Source organism: Manis pentadactyla, chromosome 11 (assembly GCF_030020395.1).
Source record: "Manis pentadactyla isolate mManPen7 chromosome 11, mManPen7.hap1, whole genome shotgun sequence".
In the NCBI taxonomy this organism is placed as follows: domain Eukaryota; kingdom Metazoa; phylum Chordata; class Mammalia; order Pholidota; family Manidae; genus Manis; species Manis pentadactyla.
In genome coordinates this window covers 54,414,552-54,436,454 of record NC_080029.1, presented here as the reverse complement: position 1 = coordinate 54,436,454, position 21,903 = coordinate 54,414,552, and the positions used below count along the sequence as shown (strand labels likewise).

Here is a 21,903-nt window from a genome sequence, read left to right as displayed (position 1 = left end):
ACTCCCTTCTGGCCTGTAAGTTTTCTTTTGAGAAGTCTGATGATAGCGTGATGGGTTTTCCTTTGTATGTGATCTTTTTTCTCTCTCTGGCTGCATTTTTGTGTTCAGTTTCACGTGGCCCTCTTTCTGGTTTTTATGGGATTTTGGTTTGAACCAGGTTCCTTTGGCATTTCCTATTTGTCGGTGGTGCCCTCTAGTGCCAGAAGCTCTCCTCTATGGAGGTACTCAGTCTGTGGGGCAATGGCGGGGGAGTCATAGGTGCAGGCACTGGTGCCTGTTGGGAGGAGAGAGCTCTTTTCTGCTTCCTGGCTGCAGTGCGTGCCTCCACTGCCAGGGCCAGTGGGCCAAGCAGGAAGGGAGAAGCCTCTGTGCTTTGCACTTGTAGCTGTCATAGGCGGGGTTGCTCTTTGGCTTGCCTAGTTCAAGGTGGGGGTTGCCATTTTTTGAGCTGGTGCCAGCTGGGAGGAATGTGCAGCAGGTTGGGTATTGTGGTCGGGAGCCTCATATCTGCATAGCCAGCCTGGGGGCTGGAGTGCCTGAATCTCCTGAAAGGTCCCAACCTGCTGGGCAGAGTGCACCTGGACAATTTTGTTCACTTGTCCTTTCTCCTGAGCATCGAGCTCTGTGCAGTCCTTGCCCTGTTATAGCCCTCTTGCTGTTAGGAAATCTTTTGGACTTCCCGTGTTTCTTTTGTCCCAGAGATGCCAGTTGTGGATATGTGTTTTCCAAAAGTGGCTGGAATCTCAGTTTCTCAAAGTATTTCTCCTGTCTTAGCTTTTTAGCTCCACTAATCTCCAGAACACCATATAATGTAGGTTCGTGCTCCCAGAGCAGATCTCCAAGACTGGGTGTTCAGCAGTCCTAGGCCTCCACCTGCTCCATTTTTCTTCTTCCCTCTGGTGAGCTGTGTTGGGGGATGGGCTTGGGTCCTGCCGAATCACGACTTTGGCACTTTACCCTTTTCCTTGAGGTCTTCTGTTTTCCCCAGGTGTGGGGCAGTCTGCCACAGCCTTCTTTCCTGTTGCTCTTTCAGGATTATTTGTATTAACTATATTTTCATAGTGTATGTGATTTTGGGAGGAGGCCTCTGTCATCTCTCATACACCATCTTCAGGCCTCTCCTAGAATTCATTTTTATTTCTAACATTTTATTTTGCAAAAATTTTAGACTCAGGAAATTTTCAGAAAGTAATACAGAGGTTGCAGTGGAACCATCTTTAAGAATATTCATATATTCTGTTTCTGAATATATTTTGCCCATTAATTTTAGCATATAATGATGGTTCTCACCTGCAACAGTTATTTCTTTTTTTAGGTTTTTTTAATTGAAGTATACTTGATATACAATATTATACTGGTTTCAAGTATATAACACAGTGGTTCAACAGTTACACATATTATTACATCCTTACACCAACTAGTGCAGTTACTATCTGTCAAATAAAAAGATATTACAGAACCATTGGCTATATTCTCCATGCTGTACTACCCTCCCCATGATCAACTTACATTATGATTGAGATTTTTGTGCCCCTTTATCCCCCTCACCTTCCCCACCCACTCATTCCAAACCCTATTCCATGGTAACCACCAGTCATTTTTCAGTGTCTATGAGCCTAGCTGTAACAGTTACTTCCTTGATGTTTGTCCAATTATTGTTTCTTTCATTTCTTTTACATTTATTAATTTAAATTCTTCTATAATGAAAAGCTGTTTCTTCTCCCCATTTACTTATTAATTCAGTTCTTTATATCATTATAGACTAATGGATATTTGTTTTCTTCTGTGAGCTACAATCCAGTAGTATCATTCTCTTGTTGCTGAAATTGTTTCAACTTGGCCAGTGGGAGCTCATTTAAGATGGCTCCTGTGTCCTTTTGACATGCACCTTTTTTTCTTTTTTTGGAGTTCTTCTTACCTTTCCAGCATCACAGGATATTTATGCTCATTTAATGTTGACACCAGCCATGGAATCAACCAGTTCTCCAAATAATTATTGTTCCTTTTATGGAAGAAAGGCATTTAGGAACTAAGATCTGTATACTAGGTGTGCTCATTGTCACTGTGTTGTCATTGCTACTAAGGCCTTCTCAGTGACCTAGTTGAATTCTTACATGTAGAATCAGAATCAGAAGCAAATAAAATTATTTTTATTTTAATTAATGATGTTTAGAAGTAGTTTGTTTTGCAGGAAGAAATAACCAACATATTCATCTATCATTTAACCTTTAGTAAGTCTTTCTTAAGAGGAGTCTTATAGGATTATGATTTTAGTTTTTAAATTATTTATAACAGAATTCTAAGCATTATTAGTTTAAGATATGGCAAAGTCCAGTAATCATATCTTTAATACTAGTATATTTTGTTAGAAAATAATTTCATTTTTAAGAATCTAAAAATTTTTAATTGATTTTTTAAAGTGCTTCTTTAGGCAGTATCATCAGTGATGCTGGAAGGAACGAAAAATAAAGACATACTAAAATATCCCTATTTTAGGAAAGAAAAGCTAGGCAAAAATTTAAATGGCTAATTTTATATTCTTTAGTAGGGCTTTACCTGAAGGTCTGTTTTCCTTCACTGTGTCATCAAGCTCATTCCTGCATCAGGACATTTGTGTGCTATTTCCTTTGCCTGGAATTCTCTGTCCCAGAACTACTCATGTTAGATAATGCCTCATCATTCAGATGTCAGCTCAAATATTACCTCTTTAAAGAAATTGTCTTTGTTCACTTTATTTAGTAGTGACCCTTTTTTCCTCTACGGCTCTGCAGTATTACTGTGTTTTAGGCATTTAAATGCATTTATCTTGTTTAAATTCTCTTTCCTTATTTACTTCTTTGTTTCTCTCTGTTGGATGAAAACTTTATGAAAGAGTGACTTCATCTGTCTCTGCCACAATATCCCCTGCATTTAGAACAATGCTTGATACATAATAGATGCTTAATAAATATTTCTTGAAAGAATGAATCAACAAATGAAACTAAATGTACTCAAGGCATTTTCATTTAGCCAGCAGTCTACAAATATTTATCTATGTATAAGACTTTGTTCTAAGCACTGAAGAGGCAACAGTGAAGAAATCAAAAGCCCTCCATTCATTGTGCTTAGATTGTAGTGTGTATAGGTTGGAGAGGGAGGGGAGGTAAGAAACAGATAAACTGTCCTTAAATTATAGTTGGGTCTAATAATTGCTTGTGCTTACTCTGATGGATGTTATTTGCATATAAATGTCAAGTACTTATAAATTTTGTTATCTCTGTTTTGTTTACTTAAAAATTCACTTTAACACATTTAATATATAACTCCTGCTTAATAGGATAAAATGATTGTGTTTGAAAAAGGTCTTTAAATAAGCTTAAACTAAATTTCTTTGAAATTCACAGATTTTGGAAGCACTTGCCAGTTCTTTGATTCAGAGGAATATTTTGATGAGAAGGGATATCCCCAATCTAACTAAATACCAGATAATTCTGGCAAGAGATCAATTTAGGAAAAATCCATCTCCCAGCATTGTGGTAGGTATTTTTAAATTAATTTTGAAGATAGAGATTAAGTATTTACTCAAAACCAGGATGAAATGTAAATAATGATTTGTATTTTGGTATATATTAGCTTATTAAGTGTTCAGATATGATTTTTATATTTTGTAAAAGCATGAAAAAATCTAGCAAGAATACACTTTAATGCTGGCAGAACTGTTGTGCCAGGAGATGACTGCCCTATTTGGACTGCTATATGGGAAGGAAATATCTTTTCTCCATATTGAACACAGTATTTTTTTTTTTCACAAAAAGATGTACATTTACTAGTAAGTAATACAGAATTTAAAAGTCCCCATGAATTTTTAACATCATTTTGAACTTTAAATATAGGAATAAAACCCTCCAAGGGATGTAAGCAAGAAGGAAAGCAGCTGGTCCTATCCACAGACTTCTGGTAGACCCGCCCATGGTCATTCACAAGTGTGCCTTCTGTGGCCTCTCCTTGCCAATAAGGGCCGTGGGGTGAATTTCAAGAAAGGATACTATCGCTTCCATTCCCTTTGCTAACTGTTTTCTGAACCACATTTTGAAACTGAAGTATCTGTCTTAAGACACTAGCAACTTCCTGTTCATCAAATCCAGAGGCCTCTATTTGTTCTACACATTCCTCTTCAACCTTTATGTAGCCCTTGACCCTTGACTGTCTTGGCTCCTGATTCCCCTCCTTTCTTCTCTGACCACCCCTTCTGTTGTGCCTTCTTGTCTAAGACTCTAATCCCATTTCCTTCTGATGTTTGTTTTTAATTTGGAAATCACATCTGTTTACTGTCGCCTCCATAGAGATTAAGACTCAGGAACTACAAAAATGCATGCATGTTAATATGTAAAATTCTTAAATTGGGCTTACGTTTCTTAACATTATATTGTGATTATTTTCCTGTGTTTTGAAATATCCCTTGTGGACATGAACATAAAGGTCATTGAGGTTCCTTACAGTTTTTTAGTTACGTTTTTATAATGAACTTACTGTCTATTTCACTTGATTATATCCCTGATTATTTCCTTAGGAAAGATCCTTGGATTGGAATTAAATAAGTCAAAAGGAATGAATGTCTAGCCCTCCAGATTGTCTGTAGGCTCTTGATTCCCTCTCAGCTGTACCTCTTCACTCAATCTTCTTCATCTTTATTCCATTGCAGCAGATCCTGGCAGGTTTCCTTGTTTTCACTTTCATTTAACACTTTCATTAAGCTCTGCATTACCAGTTAACCACCTTGGAAACTAGGGCACCCCTGTGTCCATACCTTTTAGGAACTCCCAGTACATGCCTCAGCCAGCCTCTATACCTTCTTCCTGGATTCTCTGACTTATGGGGGGCTGGGAGGGTGGGGGGACTGCAGTTTCGTGCATGCTGGGGCCTGGCTGACTTCACTGTGCTACCTCCTGTCTTCCATGAGACTTTGGTGTTGCTCAGCATCCTTGACTCAGCCTGGCTTTGTTCCTGTCGTTTTCCAGTTGTTCCAAACTTTGGTATTCTTGACTCAATTTCCAATCCCCTTACTCTCAGCCTATGACCACCTACTTTGGAAAAACAAAACAAAGCAATAAGACACAAAAAAGTGACCCCAGTTGGGGAGATACTATAATGTGCCCTTCTCTCCACCTGGTCCCTGACCTTCCTTTAGTAGTACTGGTCCTTCCTCCATATGGCTTCAGAAGTGGGTCCCCGCACCCACACCCCTTCTTCAAGGACACCAGCTACTTTGCACAAAGTCCTGTTCTTTTAAACGTGTGGTTCTCAACTAGGGGCAACTTTGCCTGAGGGGACACTCAGGGATATGGCTGCAGATATTTCTGATTATTGCAGCTGGGGAAAACTCCTGGCCAGTAGGTAGAGGCTGGGATAACCACCCTGCAATGCACGGAACAGCTGCCTAACACAAAGAATGACCTGCCCCAGAGGTCAGTAAAGCCCAGGTTTAGAAAGTGTGTTTTAGACTTATTCTCAGACCCTGCCAAACTCCACCCTGTATCCAGTGTTTGCATCCTCACCTTTCTTCCTTACAGCTGCTCCATGGAACAGCAATTTCTCTTTTTTGGGATACTGGAGAGATTTGGTAATTTCAGGCTATCCTCAGTTTAATGGTGTAGTGGGAGCAGAATAGTAACACTGGATTAGGACTGAATGTTGGGTCGAATCTACTGCATTTATTCCTGGATCTTGGTACTGCTCTGCTTGGGCCTTAATTTCCTCCTCTGGATAGCGGGACCTGAACTAAGGCTTCTAATGTTTCCTCCATTGTTCCCGTTTCCTAATTCAGTGCTGAAGTTGTTCTTGACTAGGTTTGGTTGTATTTTAGTGGAGGTTGGACAGGCTCTGATTTCCATGGACTGGGGAGAAAGGTGTGCATGTAGACCACTTCGTCATCCTTTGTTTGGCGGCAGAATTATGAGTTGGAAAGGTCATTCGTAGGCATTTTATTTTTCCTTCCTTCAGAATAAGGTTTTTCTCTGTTTTCAAGGCTGAATATCAGGAGTCAGGGACAGAGCAAACATACTAAAAAGAAGAGTTTGAGTAGGGGAGAATAGTTAGCAATCAGAAATCTGAATTTTTGTCTTCATGTTTTATATTAATACCTGGAATGAAATGATCATTTAATTAGTGTATTAATTTGTTAGGGCTGCCATAAGAAGTACCACAGACCAGGGGACTTAAACTACAGAAGTTAATTTTCCCACAGTTCTGGAGGCTGGAAGTCTGAGACCAAAGTGCTGGCAGGGCTTGTCTCTCCTCATTGTCCCTCCCCTCACATCTCTCTCCTTGGCTCGGGGATGCTGTCTTTTCCCTGCTTCTTCATGTGGTCGTCGCTCTGTGTACTGGTCTCTGTCCTCAGTTTCTATTAAAAGGACACCAGTCACACTGAACTAGGTGCCTGCTCTAATGACCTCATTTTAGCTCAGTTACCTCTTTATTTATTTATTTATTTTATTATTATTTTTTTTGAAGAACATTATGCTTACTAGATTCCCCCCATCACAAAGTCCCTCCTACAAACCCCATTACAGTCACTGTCCATCAGCGTAGTAAGATGCTGTAGAATCACTACTTGTCTTCTCTGTGTTGGACATCTGTCCCTATGCGCCCCCCCACCACATTATACATGATAATCGTAAGGCCCTCTTTCTTTTTCCCTGCCCTTATCCCTCCCTTCCCACACATCCTCCCCAGTCCCTTTCCCTTTGGTAACTGTTAGTCCATACTTGGGTTCTGTGATTCTGCTGCTGTTTTGTTCCTTCAGCTTTTCTTTGTTCCCATACTCCACATATGAGTGAAATCATTTGGTACTTGTCTTTCTCTGCCTGGCTTATTTACTGAGCATAATACTGTCTAGCTCCATCCATGTTGTTGCAAATTGTAGGATTTGTTTTCTTCTCATGGCTGAATAATATTCCACTGTGTATATGTACCACATCTTCTTTATCCATTCATCTACTGATGGACACTTAGGTTGCTTCCATTTCTTGGTTATTGTAAATAGTGTTGCGATAAACATAGGGGTGTATCTGTCTTTTTCAAACTGGGCTGCTGTATTCTTAGGGTAAATTCCTAGAAGTGGAATTCCTGGGTCAAATGGTATTTCTATTTTGAGCTTTTTGAGGAACCTCCATACTGCTTTCGACAATGGTTGAACTAGCTTACATTCCCACCAGCAGTGTAGGAGGGTTCCTCTTTCTCCACAACCTCGCCAACATGTGTTGTTTGTCTTTTGGATGGTGGCGATCCTTACTGGTGTGAGGTAATATCTCATTGTGGTTTTAATTTGCATTTCTCTGATGATTAGCGATGTGGAGCATCTTTTCATGTGCCTGTTGGCCATCTGAATTTCTTCTTTGGAGAACTGTCTGTTCAGCTCCTCTGCCCATTTTTTAATTGGATTATTTGCTTTTTGTTTGTTGAGGGGTGTGAGCTCTTTATATATTTTGGATGTCAACCCTTTATCGGATCTGTCGTTTATGAATATATTCTCCCATACTGTAGGGTACCTTTTTGTTCTATTGATGGTGTCCTTTGCTGTACAGAAGCTTTTCAGCCTGCTATAGTCCCACTTGTTCATTTTTGCTTTTGTTTCCCTTGCCGGAGGAGATATGTTCATGAAGAAGTCACCCATGTTTATGTCCAAGAGATTTTTGCGTATGTTTTTTTCTAAGAGTTTTATGGTTTCATGACTTACATTCAGGTCTTTGATCCATTTTGAATTTACTTTTGTGTGTGGGGTTAGACAGTGATCCAGTTTCATTCTCTTACATGTAGCTGTCCAGTTTTGCCAGCACCATCTGTTGAAGAGACTGTCATTTCCCCATTGTATGTCCATGGTTCCTTTATCATATATTAATTGACCATATATGTTTGGGTTAATGTCTGGAGTCTCTATTCTGTTCCACTGGTCTGTGGCTCTGTTCTTATGCCAGTACCAAACTGTCTTGATTTTACTTTGGCTTTGTAGTAGAGCTTGAAGTTGCGGAGCAAGATCCCCCTCACTTTATTTTTCCTTCTCAGCATTGCTTTGGCTATTCGGGGTCTTTGGTGTTTCCATATGAATTTTTGAACTACTTGTTCCAGTTTGTTGAAGAATGTTGTCGGTAATTTGATAGGGATTGCATCAAATCTGTATATTGCTTTGGGTAAGATGGCCATTTTGACGATATTAATTCTTCCTAGCCAAGAGCATGGGATGAGTTTCTATTTGTTAGTGTCCTCTTTAATTTCTCTTAAGAGTGTCTTATAGTTTTCAGTATATAGGTCTTTCACTTCCTTGGTTAGGTTTATTTGTAAGTATTTCATTCTTTTTCATGCAATTTTGAATGGAATTGTTTTCCTGATTTCTCTTTCTATTAGTTCATTGTTAGTGTATACAAAAGCCACAGATTTCTGTGTGTTAATTTTGTATCTCGCAACTTTGCTGTATTCCGATATTAGTTCTAGTAGTTTCGAAGTGGAGTCTTTAGTGATTTTTATGTACAATATCATGTCATCTGCAAATAGTGACAGTTTAACTTCTTCTTTACCAATCTGGATTCCTTGTATTTATTTGTTTTGTCTGATTGCTGTGGCTAGGACCTCCAGTACTATGCTTAATAACAGTGGGGAGAGTGGGCATCCCTGTCTTGTTCCCGTTCTCAGAGGAAAAGCTTTCAGCTTTTCACTGTTTAGTATGATCTTGGCTGTGGGTTTATCATATATGGCCTTTATTATGTTGAGGTACTTGCCCTCTATACCCATTTTGTTGAGAGTTTTTATCATGAATGGATGTTGAATTTTGTCAAATGCTTTTTCAGCATGTATGGAGATCATGTGATTTTTGTCCTTCTTTTTGTTTATGTGGTGGATGATGTTGATGGATTTTCAAATGTTGTACCATCCTTGCATCCCTGGGATGAATCCCACTTGGTCATGGTGTATGATCCTTTTGATGTAATTTTGAATTCGGTTTGCTAATATTTTGTTGGGTATTTTTTGCATCTACGTTCTTCAGGAATATTGGTCTGTAATTTTCTTTTTTGGTGGGGTCTTTGCCTGGTTTTGGTATTAGAGTGATGTTGGCTTCATAGAATGAGTTTGGGAGTATTCCCTCCTCTTCTATTTTTTGGAAAACTTTAAGGAGAATGGGTATTATGTCTTCCCTGTATGTCTGATAAAATTCCGAGGTAAATCCATCTGGCCCGGGGGTTTTTGTTGTTGGGTAGTTTTTTGATTACCGCTTCAATTTTGTTGCTGGTAATTGGTTTGTTTAAATTTTGTGTTTCTTCCTTGGTCAGTCTTAGAAGGTTGTATTTTTCTAGGAAGTTGTCCATTTCTTTTAGGTTTTCCAGCTTGTTAGCATATAGGTTTTCATAGTATTCTCTAATAATTCTTTGTATTTCTGTGGGGTCTGTCATGATTTTTTCCTTTCTCATTTCTGATTATGTTGATGCGTGTTGATTCTCTTTTTCTCTCAATAAGTCTGGCTAGAGGCTTATCTATTTTGTTTATTTTATCGAAGAACCAGCTCTTGGTTTCATTGGTTTTTTTCTATTGTTTTATTCTTCTCAATTTTATTTATTTCTTCTCTGATCTTTATTATGTCCCACCTTCTTCTGACTTTAGGCCTCATTTGTTCTTCTTTTTCCAATTTCGATAATTGTGACGTTAGACTATTCATTTGGGTTTGTTCTTCCTTCTTTAAATATGCCTGCATTGCTATATGCTTTGCTCTTAAGACTGCTTTAGTTGGGGTTTTGTCTTGTTGTTGTTGTCATTTGTTTCCATATATTGCTTGATCTCTATTTTAATTTGGTCATTGATACATTGATTATTTAGGAGCATGTTGTTAAGCTCCATGTGTTTGTGGGCCTTTTTGCTTTCTTTGTACAAATTTAGTTCTAGTTTTGTACCTTTGTTTTCTGAAAAGTTGGTTGGTAGAATTTCAATCTTTTTGAATTTACTGAGGCTCTTTTTGTGGCCTAGTATGTGGTTTATTCTGGAGAATGTTCTATGTGCACTTGAGAAGAATGTGTATCCTGTTGCTTTTGGATGTAGAGTTCTACAGATGTCTATTAGGTCCATCTGTGTTCTAGTGTGCAGTTCAGTGCCTCTGTGTTCTTACTTATTATCTGTCTGGTGGATCTGTCCTTTGGAGTGAATGGTGTGTTGAAGTCTCCTAAAATGAATGCATTGCATTCTGTTTCCTCCTTTAGTTCTGTTAGTATTTGTTTCACATATGCTGGTGCTCCTGTGTTGGGTGTATATATATTTAGAATGGTTATATCCACTTGTTGGACTGAGCCCTTTATCATTATGTAATGTCCTTCTTTATCTTTTCTGACTTTCTTTGTTTTGAAGTCTATTTTGTCTGATACTTGTACTGCAGCACCTGCTTTTTTCTCCCTGTTGTTTGCGTGAAATATCTTTTTTCCATCCCTTGCCTTTTGTCTGTGCATGTCTTTGGGTTTGAGATGAGTCTGTTGTAAGCAGCATATAGATGGGTCTTGTTTTTTTATCCATTCTGTTACTCTGTGTCTTTTGATTGGTGTATTCAGTTCATTTACATTTAGGGTGATTATCGATAAGTATGTACTTATTGCCATTGCAGTCTTTAGATTCTTGGTTACCAAAGGTTCAAGGTTAATTTCCTTACTATCTGGGAGTCTAACTTAACTCAGTTAGTATGCTGTTACAAACACAATCAAAAGGTTCTTTTCTGTTTCTCCTTTTTCTTCCTCCTCCGTTCTTTATGTATTAGGTATCATATTCTGTACTTTTTGTCTATCCCTTGATTGACATTCGGGATAGTTAATTTAATTTTGCATTAGCTTTGTAATTAGCTGTTCTACTTTCTTTACTGTGGTTTTATTACCTCTGGTGACAGCTATTCAACCTTAGGAACACTTCCATCTATAGCAGTCTCTCCAAAATATATTGTAGAGATGGTTTGTGGGAGGTAAATCCTCTCAGGTTTTGCTTATCTGGAAATTGTTTAATCCCTCCTTCAAGTTTAAGTGATAATCTTGCTGGATAAAGTCATCCTGGTTCCAGGCCCTTCTGCTTCATTGCATTAAATACATCATGCCACTCCCTTCTGGCCCTGTAAGGTTTCTGCTGAGAAGTCTGATGTTAGCCTGATGGGCTTTCCTTTGTATGTTATCTTATTTCTGTCTCTGGCTGCTTTTAACAGTCTGTCCTTATCCTTGATCTTTTCCATTTTAATTACTATGTGTCTTGGTGTTTTCTTCCTTGGGTCCCTTGTGTTGGTTGATCTGTGGATCTCCATGGCCTGAGAGACTATCTCCTTCCCCAGATTGGGGAAGTTTTCAGCAACTTCCTCCTCCAAGACACTTTCTATCCCTATCTTTCTTCTTCTTCTGGTATCCCTATAATGCGAATATTGTTCCTTTTGGATTGGTCACACAGTTCTCTCAATGTTCTTTCATTCTTAGCGATCCTTTCTCTCTCTGTGCCTCAGCTTCTTTGTATTCCTCTTCTCTAGTTTCTATTTCATTTATTGTCTCCTCCACCGTATTCAACCTGCTTTTAATAACCTCCATCGTGCTCTTCAATGATTGGATCTCTGACCTGAATTCATTCCTGAGTTTTTGGATGTCTTTCTGTACCTTCATTAGCATGTTGATGATTTTTATTTTGAACTCCCTTTCAGGAAGAGTCACGAGGTCCGTATCATTTAAATCTTTCTCGGGAGTTGTATTAATAATTTTACTCTGGACCAGGTTCCTTTGCTGTTTCATATTTGTATATGGCGCCCTCTAGTGTCCAGAAGCTCTAATCTGGACTTGCTCAGCAACTGAAGCAATGTCAGGGGTCGCAGGGGAGCGATATTGGTGCCTGGCGGGAGGAAAGAGCTGTTCCCTGCTTCCTGGCTGCTGTGCCTGTTTCCATTGCCTGAACCAGTGGGCCGAGCCCACAGATATAAGATTTTGTCCCAAAGCAGCCGGATATGGATCCCTGCTTTCCACAAGTGGCTGGACTCCCAGGTCTCCCTAGGAACTCTGCCTGTCCCTGCTTTCCAACCCCATAATGAGAAGAGTATGATGAAAGCACCATGAAATGTAGGTTTGTGCTCCCAGCGCAGATCTCTGGAGCAAGGTATTCAGCAGTCCCAAGCCTTCTACTCCCTTCCTGCTTAGTTTCTCTTCCTCCCTCCAGTGCGCTGGGGTGGGGGAAGGGCTCTGGTCCTGCTGAGCCACAGCTCTGGTAGGTTACCCCATTTGGTAAGGTCTGCTCTTTTCTCCAGGTGTATGCAGTCTGGCGCCATCTTTCCTGTTGCTCTCTCAGGATTAGTTGCACCAACTGTATTTTCTAATTGTATCCATTTTTCGGAGGAAGCCTCTGTCTGTCCTCTCACGCAGCCATCTTTAATCCTCCCTGAACACAGTATTTTGAGTCCTTTTGTTAGAGCAGCTTAACTTGTACTCAGTTAATAGAGTACTCAAATGCTATTACTAGTGGAAATAATCTTTACAAATATTTAGTGTACTTGGCATAGTGCAATACAAATATCTTGAAAGTTAGAAAAAAAGAATACACTTTAATGATTTGAATCAAGTTTATCTTCTAACTTTTAATAAAAAATTGGTATTTTAGTTCATTTTGTGTTACAAGTCAAAGTGCCCTGTGAAGGTGTGACATTTAGACCCTGAGCATTTAGTCTTAACTTGATATCAGAGATTGGAGAAGCATCTCAGTAAACTTTTTTCCAATCTTCCTAGGAAGAAATAGATGGATAGGAACATAACATCAAGCTAAAGTCAAAGTCAGAAGAGACGCTCACAAGCATGAAAAGGCACTGAGTTTTTCTTTCAATCTGAAAGAGAATGTATGTGCGAAATATAGAGGAAATTGAACAAAGGTGTGAAGGCGACAGTGAGCAAGCCAATCTGGCTGAGGTGAAGGTTTGAGGAAGTCAGTTGTAAGTTAATCTGGGTTGTGACAACATGAGAGTAGCTTTAAATGTTACACGAAGAAAGGTGGGCTTTGTCCTCTAGTGTCATGGGAACCACCGAGGCAGCTTTTCTGTGAAATTGTGGTATATCACCGTAAACTTTTATAAAATGTGTTTTAATTTCTGGCAGGAGTTAAAGGCTCATTGAAACTTTAAATAGTAAATCTAAACCTGCTGAACTTGATCTTGCTAATAAGAGTTTATATTTTACAGAGAGGTGGTTTTACCCTTTCAGGTAATTAGGGTGCCATTTTAGGGCATTGATTCTAGTTTCTGGAAACATTTAAAATGTCTATCACTGATGTAAATGCTACTAAAAAGTTAAGTTTGACAATAATAGTATTCGTCTTTAAGAAAGGAAAATAATTAAAATATATTCTCAATACTTTTTTAAAAGAACTGTCTATTATATAAATATATGTGCTGTATGCTCCCATAAAAAGAATGTGTCATTTCAGTTTTCCTTACAAGTAGTGGTTAAAAGCACTAGGACTTGGCATATTTCCTGAGTTCTGGCTCTACTGGCTATACAGCTTCCATTCTGTAAAATGGGCATACCAATAGTATCTGCCTCTTAGCTGTTAAGATTAAATCAGTTTGTACAAGTAATGTGCTTAGGGTAGTGTCTGGTGCTCAGTGTTAAGATGTTCTTATGGCATGTATGCTTGGTGTTAAATGTTGCTGTTTTTATCTGATTAAACATTTCTCCAGATGCCAGTAATGTTTGTTAGGATAAGCTAATATTTGACTTATTTTCCACTGTATCCCAGTATCTAGTTCAGTGCTTAACATATAGTAGGTGCTTATTAAATAGTTGAAAGAACAAATGAATCTATACACTGCTAATAGTTTACCTATGAAGAGGAATGGTATAAGAAAATTGTCCTCTTTACATCCCTTTTTTCTTTAAAATGTAAGTTTTCTGTTGAATTAAAAAAATATCAAGGGGCAGATTTTATAAGGAAAATGCATTGGCTCCTTTCCATAACAAGATCCTATGGTATGCCATAGAACCAGTAAGTTCTACATGGAAAATGTACCTTAATTTCCTTCTCTGGTTAAATTTGACATATGCTTGTTTTTTTAGGGAATGCAACAAGGCATAATCGAGAGAGAGTTTGCTATTTGTATTAGTCTATATCATGGTTATGAATTATTGCAGCAAATGGGAATGAGATCATTATATTTCTTCCTTTGTGGAATTATGGATGGAACTAAAGGTAAATTATATGAAATTATTTAAAGAAATGATGACATGCATTATTTTGGTTACAGATATTGAACAGTTTTGGTTACTTAAAAATACTTTATTTTAAAAAGTGATGAAATAGTTATTTAGCAAATGGCTGTGTTTCTTTGTTTTTGATAAATTGCTGGAAAAGCATGCCATTCATTAATACATATATGAATGTGTAGCTGGAAAAATTGCTGGTTTTAATGTTTAAATTTCAAAACTTTCATTCATTGGTAAAGTTTAATTTCTTTTAAATAAATGTTATTAATTTTCCTGCTGAGTTTATTTATTTGGAAAGTATTTTCTCAATATCTGAAGGCATGACTTGCACAAAAAATGAACTTAGCCGAAATGAGGACTTCATGAAACTCTATAATCGTCTAGAGTGCATGTTTACACATACACAGAGTACTTCAGCAAGTGGCTTTTCTACTATCCAAAAAGGTCTGTTTTTTCTTTTAAAATTTTATATTGTTTCTCTTCATTAAGGTTAATTTTGAAATTTTGCCGTATTAATCTACATGTTTCTCTGTAATTATGTTTCTATAGCAACAGACATGTTAAGTACTTAAAGATTTAATTCTTTAAGTTAGGAAAAAAATATATTTAAACAGTTTATAAACTTTAAATATGTAACAGATGTTATTAGTAGTGAAAATTCTCAGAACTACCAAAAACTGATTTATAGCTTAACTAAATACGTATTTTGTCCCTTTTACTTTGCTGCTGATTCCTGTTTGTATTCTTCCTCAGAATGAAAGTTGAATGAAAATTCAAATATCTGTTTTATAGTGAGGGGTATGTGCTACCGGATGTTACTTACTGTTTCAATAAAAAGAAAACTAAGTTTTAACAAATCCATTTTGAAAAGGACAATTGCAGTACATTAATGTGATTGACTATGGAATAATATAGCTTTTTTTTTTTTTTTTTGCAGAAGATAAAAAAAAATTTTTTTTCTATAGTCATCCAAAATTAAAGAAGTTAGAAGAAGTCATAGTTGAACATTTCAAGTCATGGAATGGTAGGTCATATTTAGTAGCTTCAGGGCTATAAGTTTCAAAGACAAAGTTATTGAAAAAACTAAAAGTGATTCATTAGTTTGTGCTAACAATTTTTATGGAGAAGGTGGGCTTTTAATTACTGTGTATAATTATTAAAAAACTGAGAAATTTTGGGAGGATAAGGACAATGAAAATCATGGGAATGTTAAGAGTAAGGTATTAAATGGGAAAAAATGTTAAGGGCAGTATAAGGCAAGCAGACAAGACAGTAAAAGAATATAGAATATAATGGTAGGGAAAAGTAAAGCAGATAAAGAGATAGTTATGAATGCTGTTTTAAATAGGGTATTAGGGAAGGGTGTTTGAGGGTGATGTTTGAGCTGTTATATGATGGAAGTGAGGGAGCAAGCCTTGTGATTTCTAGGGGAGATTCATACCAGACAGAGAGAATACTAGTAAACTCAAAGGCCCTGAGGCAGTAGGGTGCTTGATATGATTAAGGATCAGTAAACAAACCAGTGTAACTGGAGTAGTGTAATGAAATTGCAACAGCTATTGCTTCTTTTTCCTTGTGTATTGTGAATTAACTTTATATGTATTAAGTCATTTAGTCCTTGGTATTGTTATAAAGGCTAAATGAGTTACATATAAAATGTTTAATTTAGTGTAGTCCCTAGCATACACATGATGATTAATATAAATTAGAAGAAAGAAGAAATGTCAAAGTCCAAGCAAACTTAAAAGAAAAATAACAGAAGAATCTCATAGAACTTGCAGTTATTAACCAATTGCTATGTGCAAGCTACATATTTTTATCTACTATTTAATTTAATCACCTAATCCATTTAAAATATGATGAAACTACAGTTTAAAGAGTTTAAATAAACTACCTCACCTAGGGGGTAAGTGGTCCAGTCTCAAGGTCATGTTCTTTTTCACTCATTCTACTGCCTCCAAGCACAGAACTTTGGGAGCAGCGTTATGACGGACTGTAGGGAATGTCCTTTAGTTACCATTAGAGAATTTGAAATCATCATAGATTTGGGGACAGAAAGTATTGCCTGGATTTAGATAGTGCCTTTAGAGAAGATAAAAGAAGGGGGAGATTTATGAGATTAGGGGGAGCTCTACACTTCTGTCCTTCTATTTTGAAAGTAAAGGAGAGTAACAGGCCTCTTGCCTGAATTGAAGGACTGATCAACAGTGATTCAGGTGAGTTTTATTTGATTTGTTGAGGATTTTATTATGATAGCCAGTGATAGGTAGGGAGCAAAGATTATTAAAATTACTAGAGAAAGTAGAAGGAGAACCAGCAAAGGTTTGAGATACCTTATATTACTTTTTTGAAGGAGTTATCATCGATTAGCACATAGTTTCAGACTTCTCTTTTGAACTAGTTCTTATTTATATGCCTTTTAAAAAGTTGTAATTAGAGTATTTTTTGTTATTTATATAGCTCAAAACACTTTTGAAAAGAAACGTGATGAGACCAGAGTTATGATCTTCTCTTCATTTCGAGATAGTGTTCAAGAAATTGCAGAAATGCTTTTACAGCATCAGCCAGTTATTAGAGTAATGACTTTTGTTGGCCATGCCTCTGGGAAAAGCATGAAAGGTTTTACTCAGAAGGAGCAACTGGAGGTAATTATTTTTGGAGAAGATGAAATTAAAATAAAATTGATTAGCTTGCACTTACGCCTTTTTGTTTTAACTTATTGGTCAATTGGCTACTTCTTAAAGGTAATTTTATAGTAAACATGTAAGTAAAGACATGCATATTTTGAAAGATCAAAAACACTTGTTTTTTAAAGTGAGGTGAAGTATAATGGTTAACTGTGGATTCTTACTACCATACGTTGGAATTCTGGTCCTAACACTTATAAATTTCTTTACTTGTGTGTTTCCTTATCTGTAAACATCATAGAGTTCTTATAAGCATTAGATGAAATCATACTGTAGAGTGTTCAGTAAATGTCTACTATTAATTTCTTTAAGTCTGAAAAAATTTATTTATTTATTCCAAACAAATAATGAGTTATTCTCTTTTTTCTGTTATTTAAAAATCTTAATTAAAAAATATGGTCACAGGAAACCATGGTGGTATTTAAGGTAGCCCTATGCTTTGAATAAGAGGTACTAAGTTTTCTAAGTGCTGTATTACGTGTTTTTGGGAAATTTAGACTATTGATTTTTATAAACTGTATATAGGTTTTTACAGATAAAATATAGTTCTGCGTTTGAGTAGCCACAACAAAGGTGTCTTTAATGTCTAATTTTGATAGATCCTTTCTTAATTGTATCAACATTAGGAGTTGAGGAATCCTTTTATTTACTTTTTATACCATTCCTCACTGCAGTCAGAAGGGTGTTTGAGTTGACTGGATCTGGTGGGAAGCATCTAGGAGGTTTTCCTGATTCTGAAGATATGAAGATAATACCTTTACCTATCTGAAGTCTGATTATAAGTACTTGAAAGGTTCATACATCTAGTGTGTGATTATTACTACTCTCAACAATGAATGAAAAATGAAGTGGGTTTTTGCCTAGGGGATCAAGCTTTTTTTTTTTTAACTTTTCAAAACTTTATACTTCAAATAAGCACAGTTTTTAAAAAATTAATTAATTAATTAATTTTGTTGTCATTAATCTACAATTACATGAAGAATATTATGTTTACTAGGGTCCTTCCTTCACCAGATCCCCTCCACAAACCCCATTACAGTCACTGTCCATCAGCGTAGTAAGATGCTGTAGAATCACTATTTGTCTTCTCTGTGTTGCACAGCCGTCCCCATGCCCCCCTCCATTATACATGCTCATCGCAATGTCTCCTTTCTTTTTCCCCACCCTTATCCCTCCCTTCCCTCCCTTTCTCCCCAGGCCCTTTCCCTTTGGTAACTGTTAGTCCATTCTTAGGTTCTATGATTCTGCTGCTGTTTTGTTCCTTCAGTCTTTCTTTGTTCCTATAGTCTTTGGGTTTGAGGTGAGTGTCTTGTAAGCAGCATAGAGATGGGTCTTGCTTTTTTATCCATTCTATTATTCTGTGTCTTTTGATTGGTACATTCAGTCCATTTACATTTAGGGTGATTGTTGAAAGATATGTACTTATTGCCATTGCAGGCTTTAGATTCGTGGTTGCCAAAGTTTCAAGGTTAGCTTCTTTAGTATCTTACTGTCTAACTTAACTCACTTATTGAGCTATTTTAAACACTGTCTGGTCATTCTTTTTTTTTTCTCCCTTCTTATTCCTCCTCCTCCATTCTTTATATGTTGGTTGTTTTATTCTGTGCTTCCTTTAACTGCTTTTGTGGGTAGTTGATTTTATTTTTTGCCTTTAGTTAGTATTTGGTTGGTTTGCTTTCTTTGCTGTGATTTTATTTTCTCTGGTGACATCTATTTAGTCTTAGAAGTGCTCCCATCTAGAGCAGTCCCTCTAAAATACCCTGTAGACATGGTTTGTGGGAGGCAAAATCCCTCAACTTTTGCTTTTCTGGGAATTGTTTAATCCCTCCTTCATATTTAAATGATAGTCGTGCTGGATACAGTATCCTTGGTTCAAGGCCCTTCTCTTCCATTGCATTAAATAGATCATGCCATTCTCTTCTGGCCTGTAAGGCTTCTGTTGAGAAGTCTGATGATAGCCTGATGGGTTTTCCTTTGTAGGTGACCTTTTTCCTCTCTCTAGCTGCCTTTAAAACTCTGTCCTTGTCCTTGATCTTTGCCATTTTAATTATTATGTGTCTTGGTGTTGTCCTCCTTGGGTCCTTTCTGTTGGGAGTTCTGTACACTTCCATGGTCTGATCGATTATTTCCTCCCCCAGTTTGGGGAAGTTTTCAGCAATTATTTCTTCAAATACACTTTCTATTCCTTTTTCTCTCTCTTCTTCTTCTGGTACCCCTATAATGCAGGTATTATTCCTTTTGGATTGGTCACACAGTTCTCTTAATATTGTTTCATTCCTGGAGATCCTTTTATCTCTCTCTGTGTCAGCTTCTATGCGTTCCTATTCTCTGGTTTCTAATCCATCAATGGCCTCTTGCATCTTATCCATTTTGTTTATAAATCCTTCCAGAGATTGTTTCATTTCTGTAATCTCCCCCTGGACATCTGTAATCTTCCTCCGGACTTCATCCCTTAGCTCTTGCATAGTTCTCTGCAGGTCCATCAGCATGGTTATGAGCTTTATTTTTAATTCTTTTTCAGGAAGACTGGTTAGGTCTATTTCCTTCTCAGGGTGTGCCTCTGTGATCTTGGTCTGTATCAATTTCTTCTGCCTTTTCATGGCGATAGATATATTTGTGGGGAGCTGGTGCGTGTGTTGGGTAAGAAAAAGTCCCTTCTTGCCAGTTTATGGCCTTCCTCTCCTGGGAGAACAGTGGCCTCTAGCGGCTTGTACTGGGCAGCTGCGTGCAGACAGGGCTTCTGATCTTGCCTGGCCACTATGGAGTTTATTTAGCTCTGCAGTTGCTGTGGGCGTGGCCTGCCTCAGGCTGCTACTCCAATATGGCGGAGCCACGTTGGAGGGGGAACAGGTGGGAGGCTGTTTATCGCCGTGAGGGGCCTCCAAGCTGCGCTTCAGGGGTTCGGATACTCAGAGTTCCCCAGTATTCACAGCTGCTGGGCTAAGTGTCCCAGGGCACTTCCGTCCAGCTGTGGGGTCCCTGTCCCTTTAAGACTTTCAAAAAGCACTCGCTTTTCTTTGTCCCAGGTGCGCCGGTTGCAGAGACCCACTCACAGGTCTTACTGTCCTGTTTCCCTAGTTTCCAGCACCCCACGCATGCACTTTGTGTCTGCGCTCCAGTGCGGATGGCTAGGGCTGGATGATTAGCAGTCCTGGGCTCCCTCTCTCCCCCCGCTCTGACTCCTGTCCTCCTGCCGGGAGCTGGGGTGAGGTGTGCTCGGGTACCGCTGGGCTGGGGCTTGTATCTTATCCCCTTCGTGAGGTGCTGGGTTCTTGCAGGTGTGGATGTGGTCTGGCTGTTGTCCTGTGTCTTCTGGTCTCTCTTTTAGGATTAATTGTATTTGTTGTATTTTCAAAAATACATATGGTTTTGGGAGAAGATTTCTGCTGCTCTACTCACACCGCCATCTTGGTTTTATCGGGGATTAAGCATATTTGAAATACTGACAGTACCCAACCTAATCTCTCACAAATTTCATTATTACTAAAATTATTATTTCCTGAGTTTGTCAGGTATCACGTTTACTGACTTAGTCCTTTATTCACGGATATCAGTAACATATATATATATATATATATATATATATATATATATATATATATATATATATATATATTTTAAGTTAGCATATCACTGATATGCAATCTTATGAAGGTTTCACAAGAGCAACATTGTTGTTACTACATTCCCCCATATTATAAAGTACCCCCAACATACCCCGTTGCAGTCACTGTCCATCAGTGTAGTAAGATGCTATATATAAAGTCACTACTTGTCTTCTCTGTGCCTTCCCAGGCTGATCATAATACTCCTTAATCCCTTTCTCCCTGCCTCCACACCCACCCACTCACTCAACCCCCTTTCCCTTTGGTAACTGCTAGTCCTTTCTTGGAGTCTGTGAGTCTGCTACTGCTCTGTTCCTTCAGTTTTGCTTTGTTGTTATACTCTACAAATGAGTGAAATCATTTGGTACTTGTCTTTCTCCACCTGACTTATTTCACAGATCATAATACTGCCTAGCTCCATCCATGTTTTTGCAAATGGTAGGATTTGTTTTCTTCTTTTGGCTGAATAATATTCCATCATATGTATGTACCACATCTTCTTTATCCATTCATCTACTGATGGACACTTAGGTTGCTTCTATGTCTTGGCTATTGTAAATAGTGCTGCAATAAACATAGGGGTGTATGTATAGGTCTTCTTGAATCTGTGATCTTGTTTTCTTAGGGTAAATTCCTAGGAGTGGAATTCCTGGGTCAAATGGTATTTCTATTTTTAGTTTTTTGAGGAACCTCCATACTACTTTCCACTATGGTTGAACTAATTTACATTTTCACCAGCAGTATAGGAGGGTTCCCCTTTCTTCAAAACCTCGCCAACATTTGTTGTTGTTTGTCTTTTGGATGGTGGCCATCCTAACTGGTGTGAAGCGATATCTCAATGTGTTTTTAATTTGCATTTCCCTGATAATTAGCAATGTGGAGCATCTTTTCATGTGCCTATTGGCTATCTGAATTTCTTCTTTGGAGAAGTGTCTGTTCAGCTCCTCTGCCCATTTTTTAATTGGATTATTTGCTTTTTGTTTGTTGAGGTATGTGAGCTCTTTGTATATTTTGGATATCAACCCCTTATTGGATATGTCATTTATGTATATATTCTCCCATACTGTAGGATGCCTTTTTTGTTCTCCTGATGGTGTCTTTTGCTGTACAGAAGCTTTTTAGTTTGATATAGTTCCCCTTATTCATTTTTGCTTTTGTTCCCTTGTCCGAGGAGATATGTTCATAAAAAAGTTGCTCATGTTTATATTCAAGAGAGTTTTGCCTATGTTTTTTTCTAAGAGTTTTATGGTTTCATAACTTACATTCAGGTCTTTGATCCAATTTGAGTTTACTTTTGCATATGGAGTTAGATAGTAATCCAGTTTCATTCTCTTACATGTAGCCATCCAGTTTTGCCAACACAAGTGGTTGAAGAAAGAGGCTGTCGTTTCCCCATTGTAT

At 37.8% G+C, this 21,903-nt stretch overlaps 1 protein-coding gene across 1 annotated transcript in view; it reads left to right on the top strand.

Moving 5' to 3' along the window:
- Window positions 1-21,903, top strand: part of FANCM (FA complementation group M) — a 79,458-nt gene that overhangs the window by 13,228 nt on the left and 44,327 nt on the right. Inside the window, 5 exon segments of the mRNA XM_057488485.1 lie at window positions 3,384-3,515; window positions 14,064-14,196; window positions 14,529-14,654; window positions 15,148-15,234; window positions 16,671-16,855. Coding sequence (XP_057344468.1) covers window positions 3,384-3,515; window positions 14,064-14,196; window positions 14,529-14,654; window positions 15,148-15,234; window positions 16,671-16,855 — 663 coding nt within the window.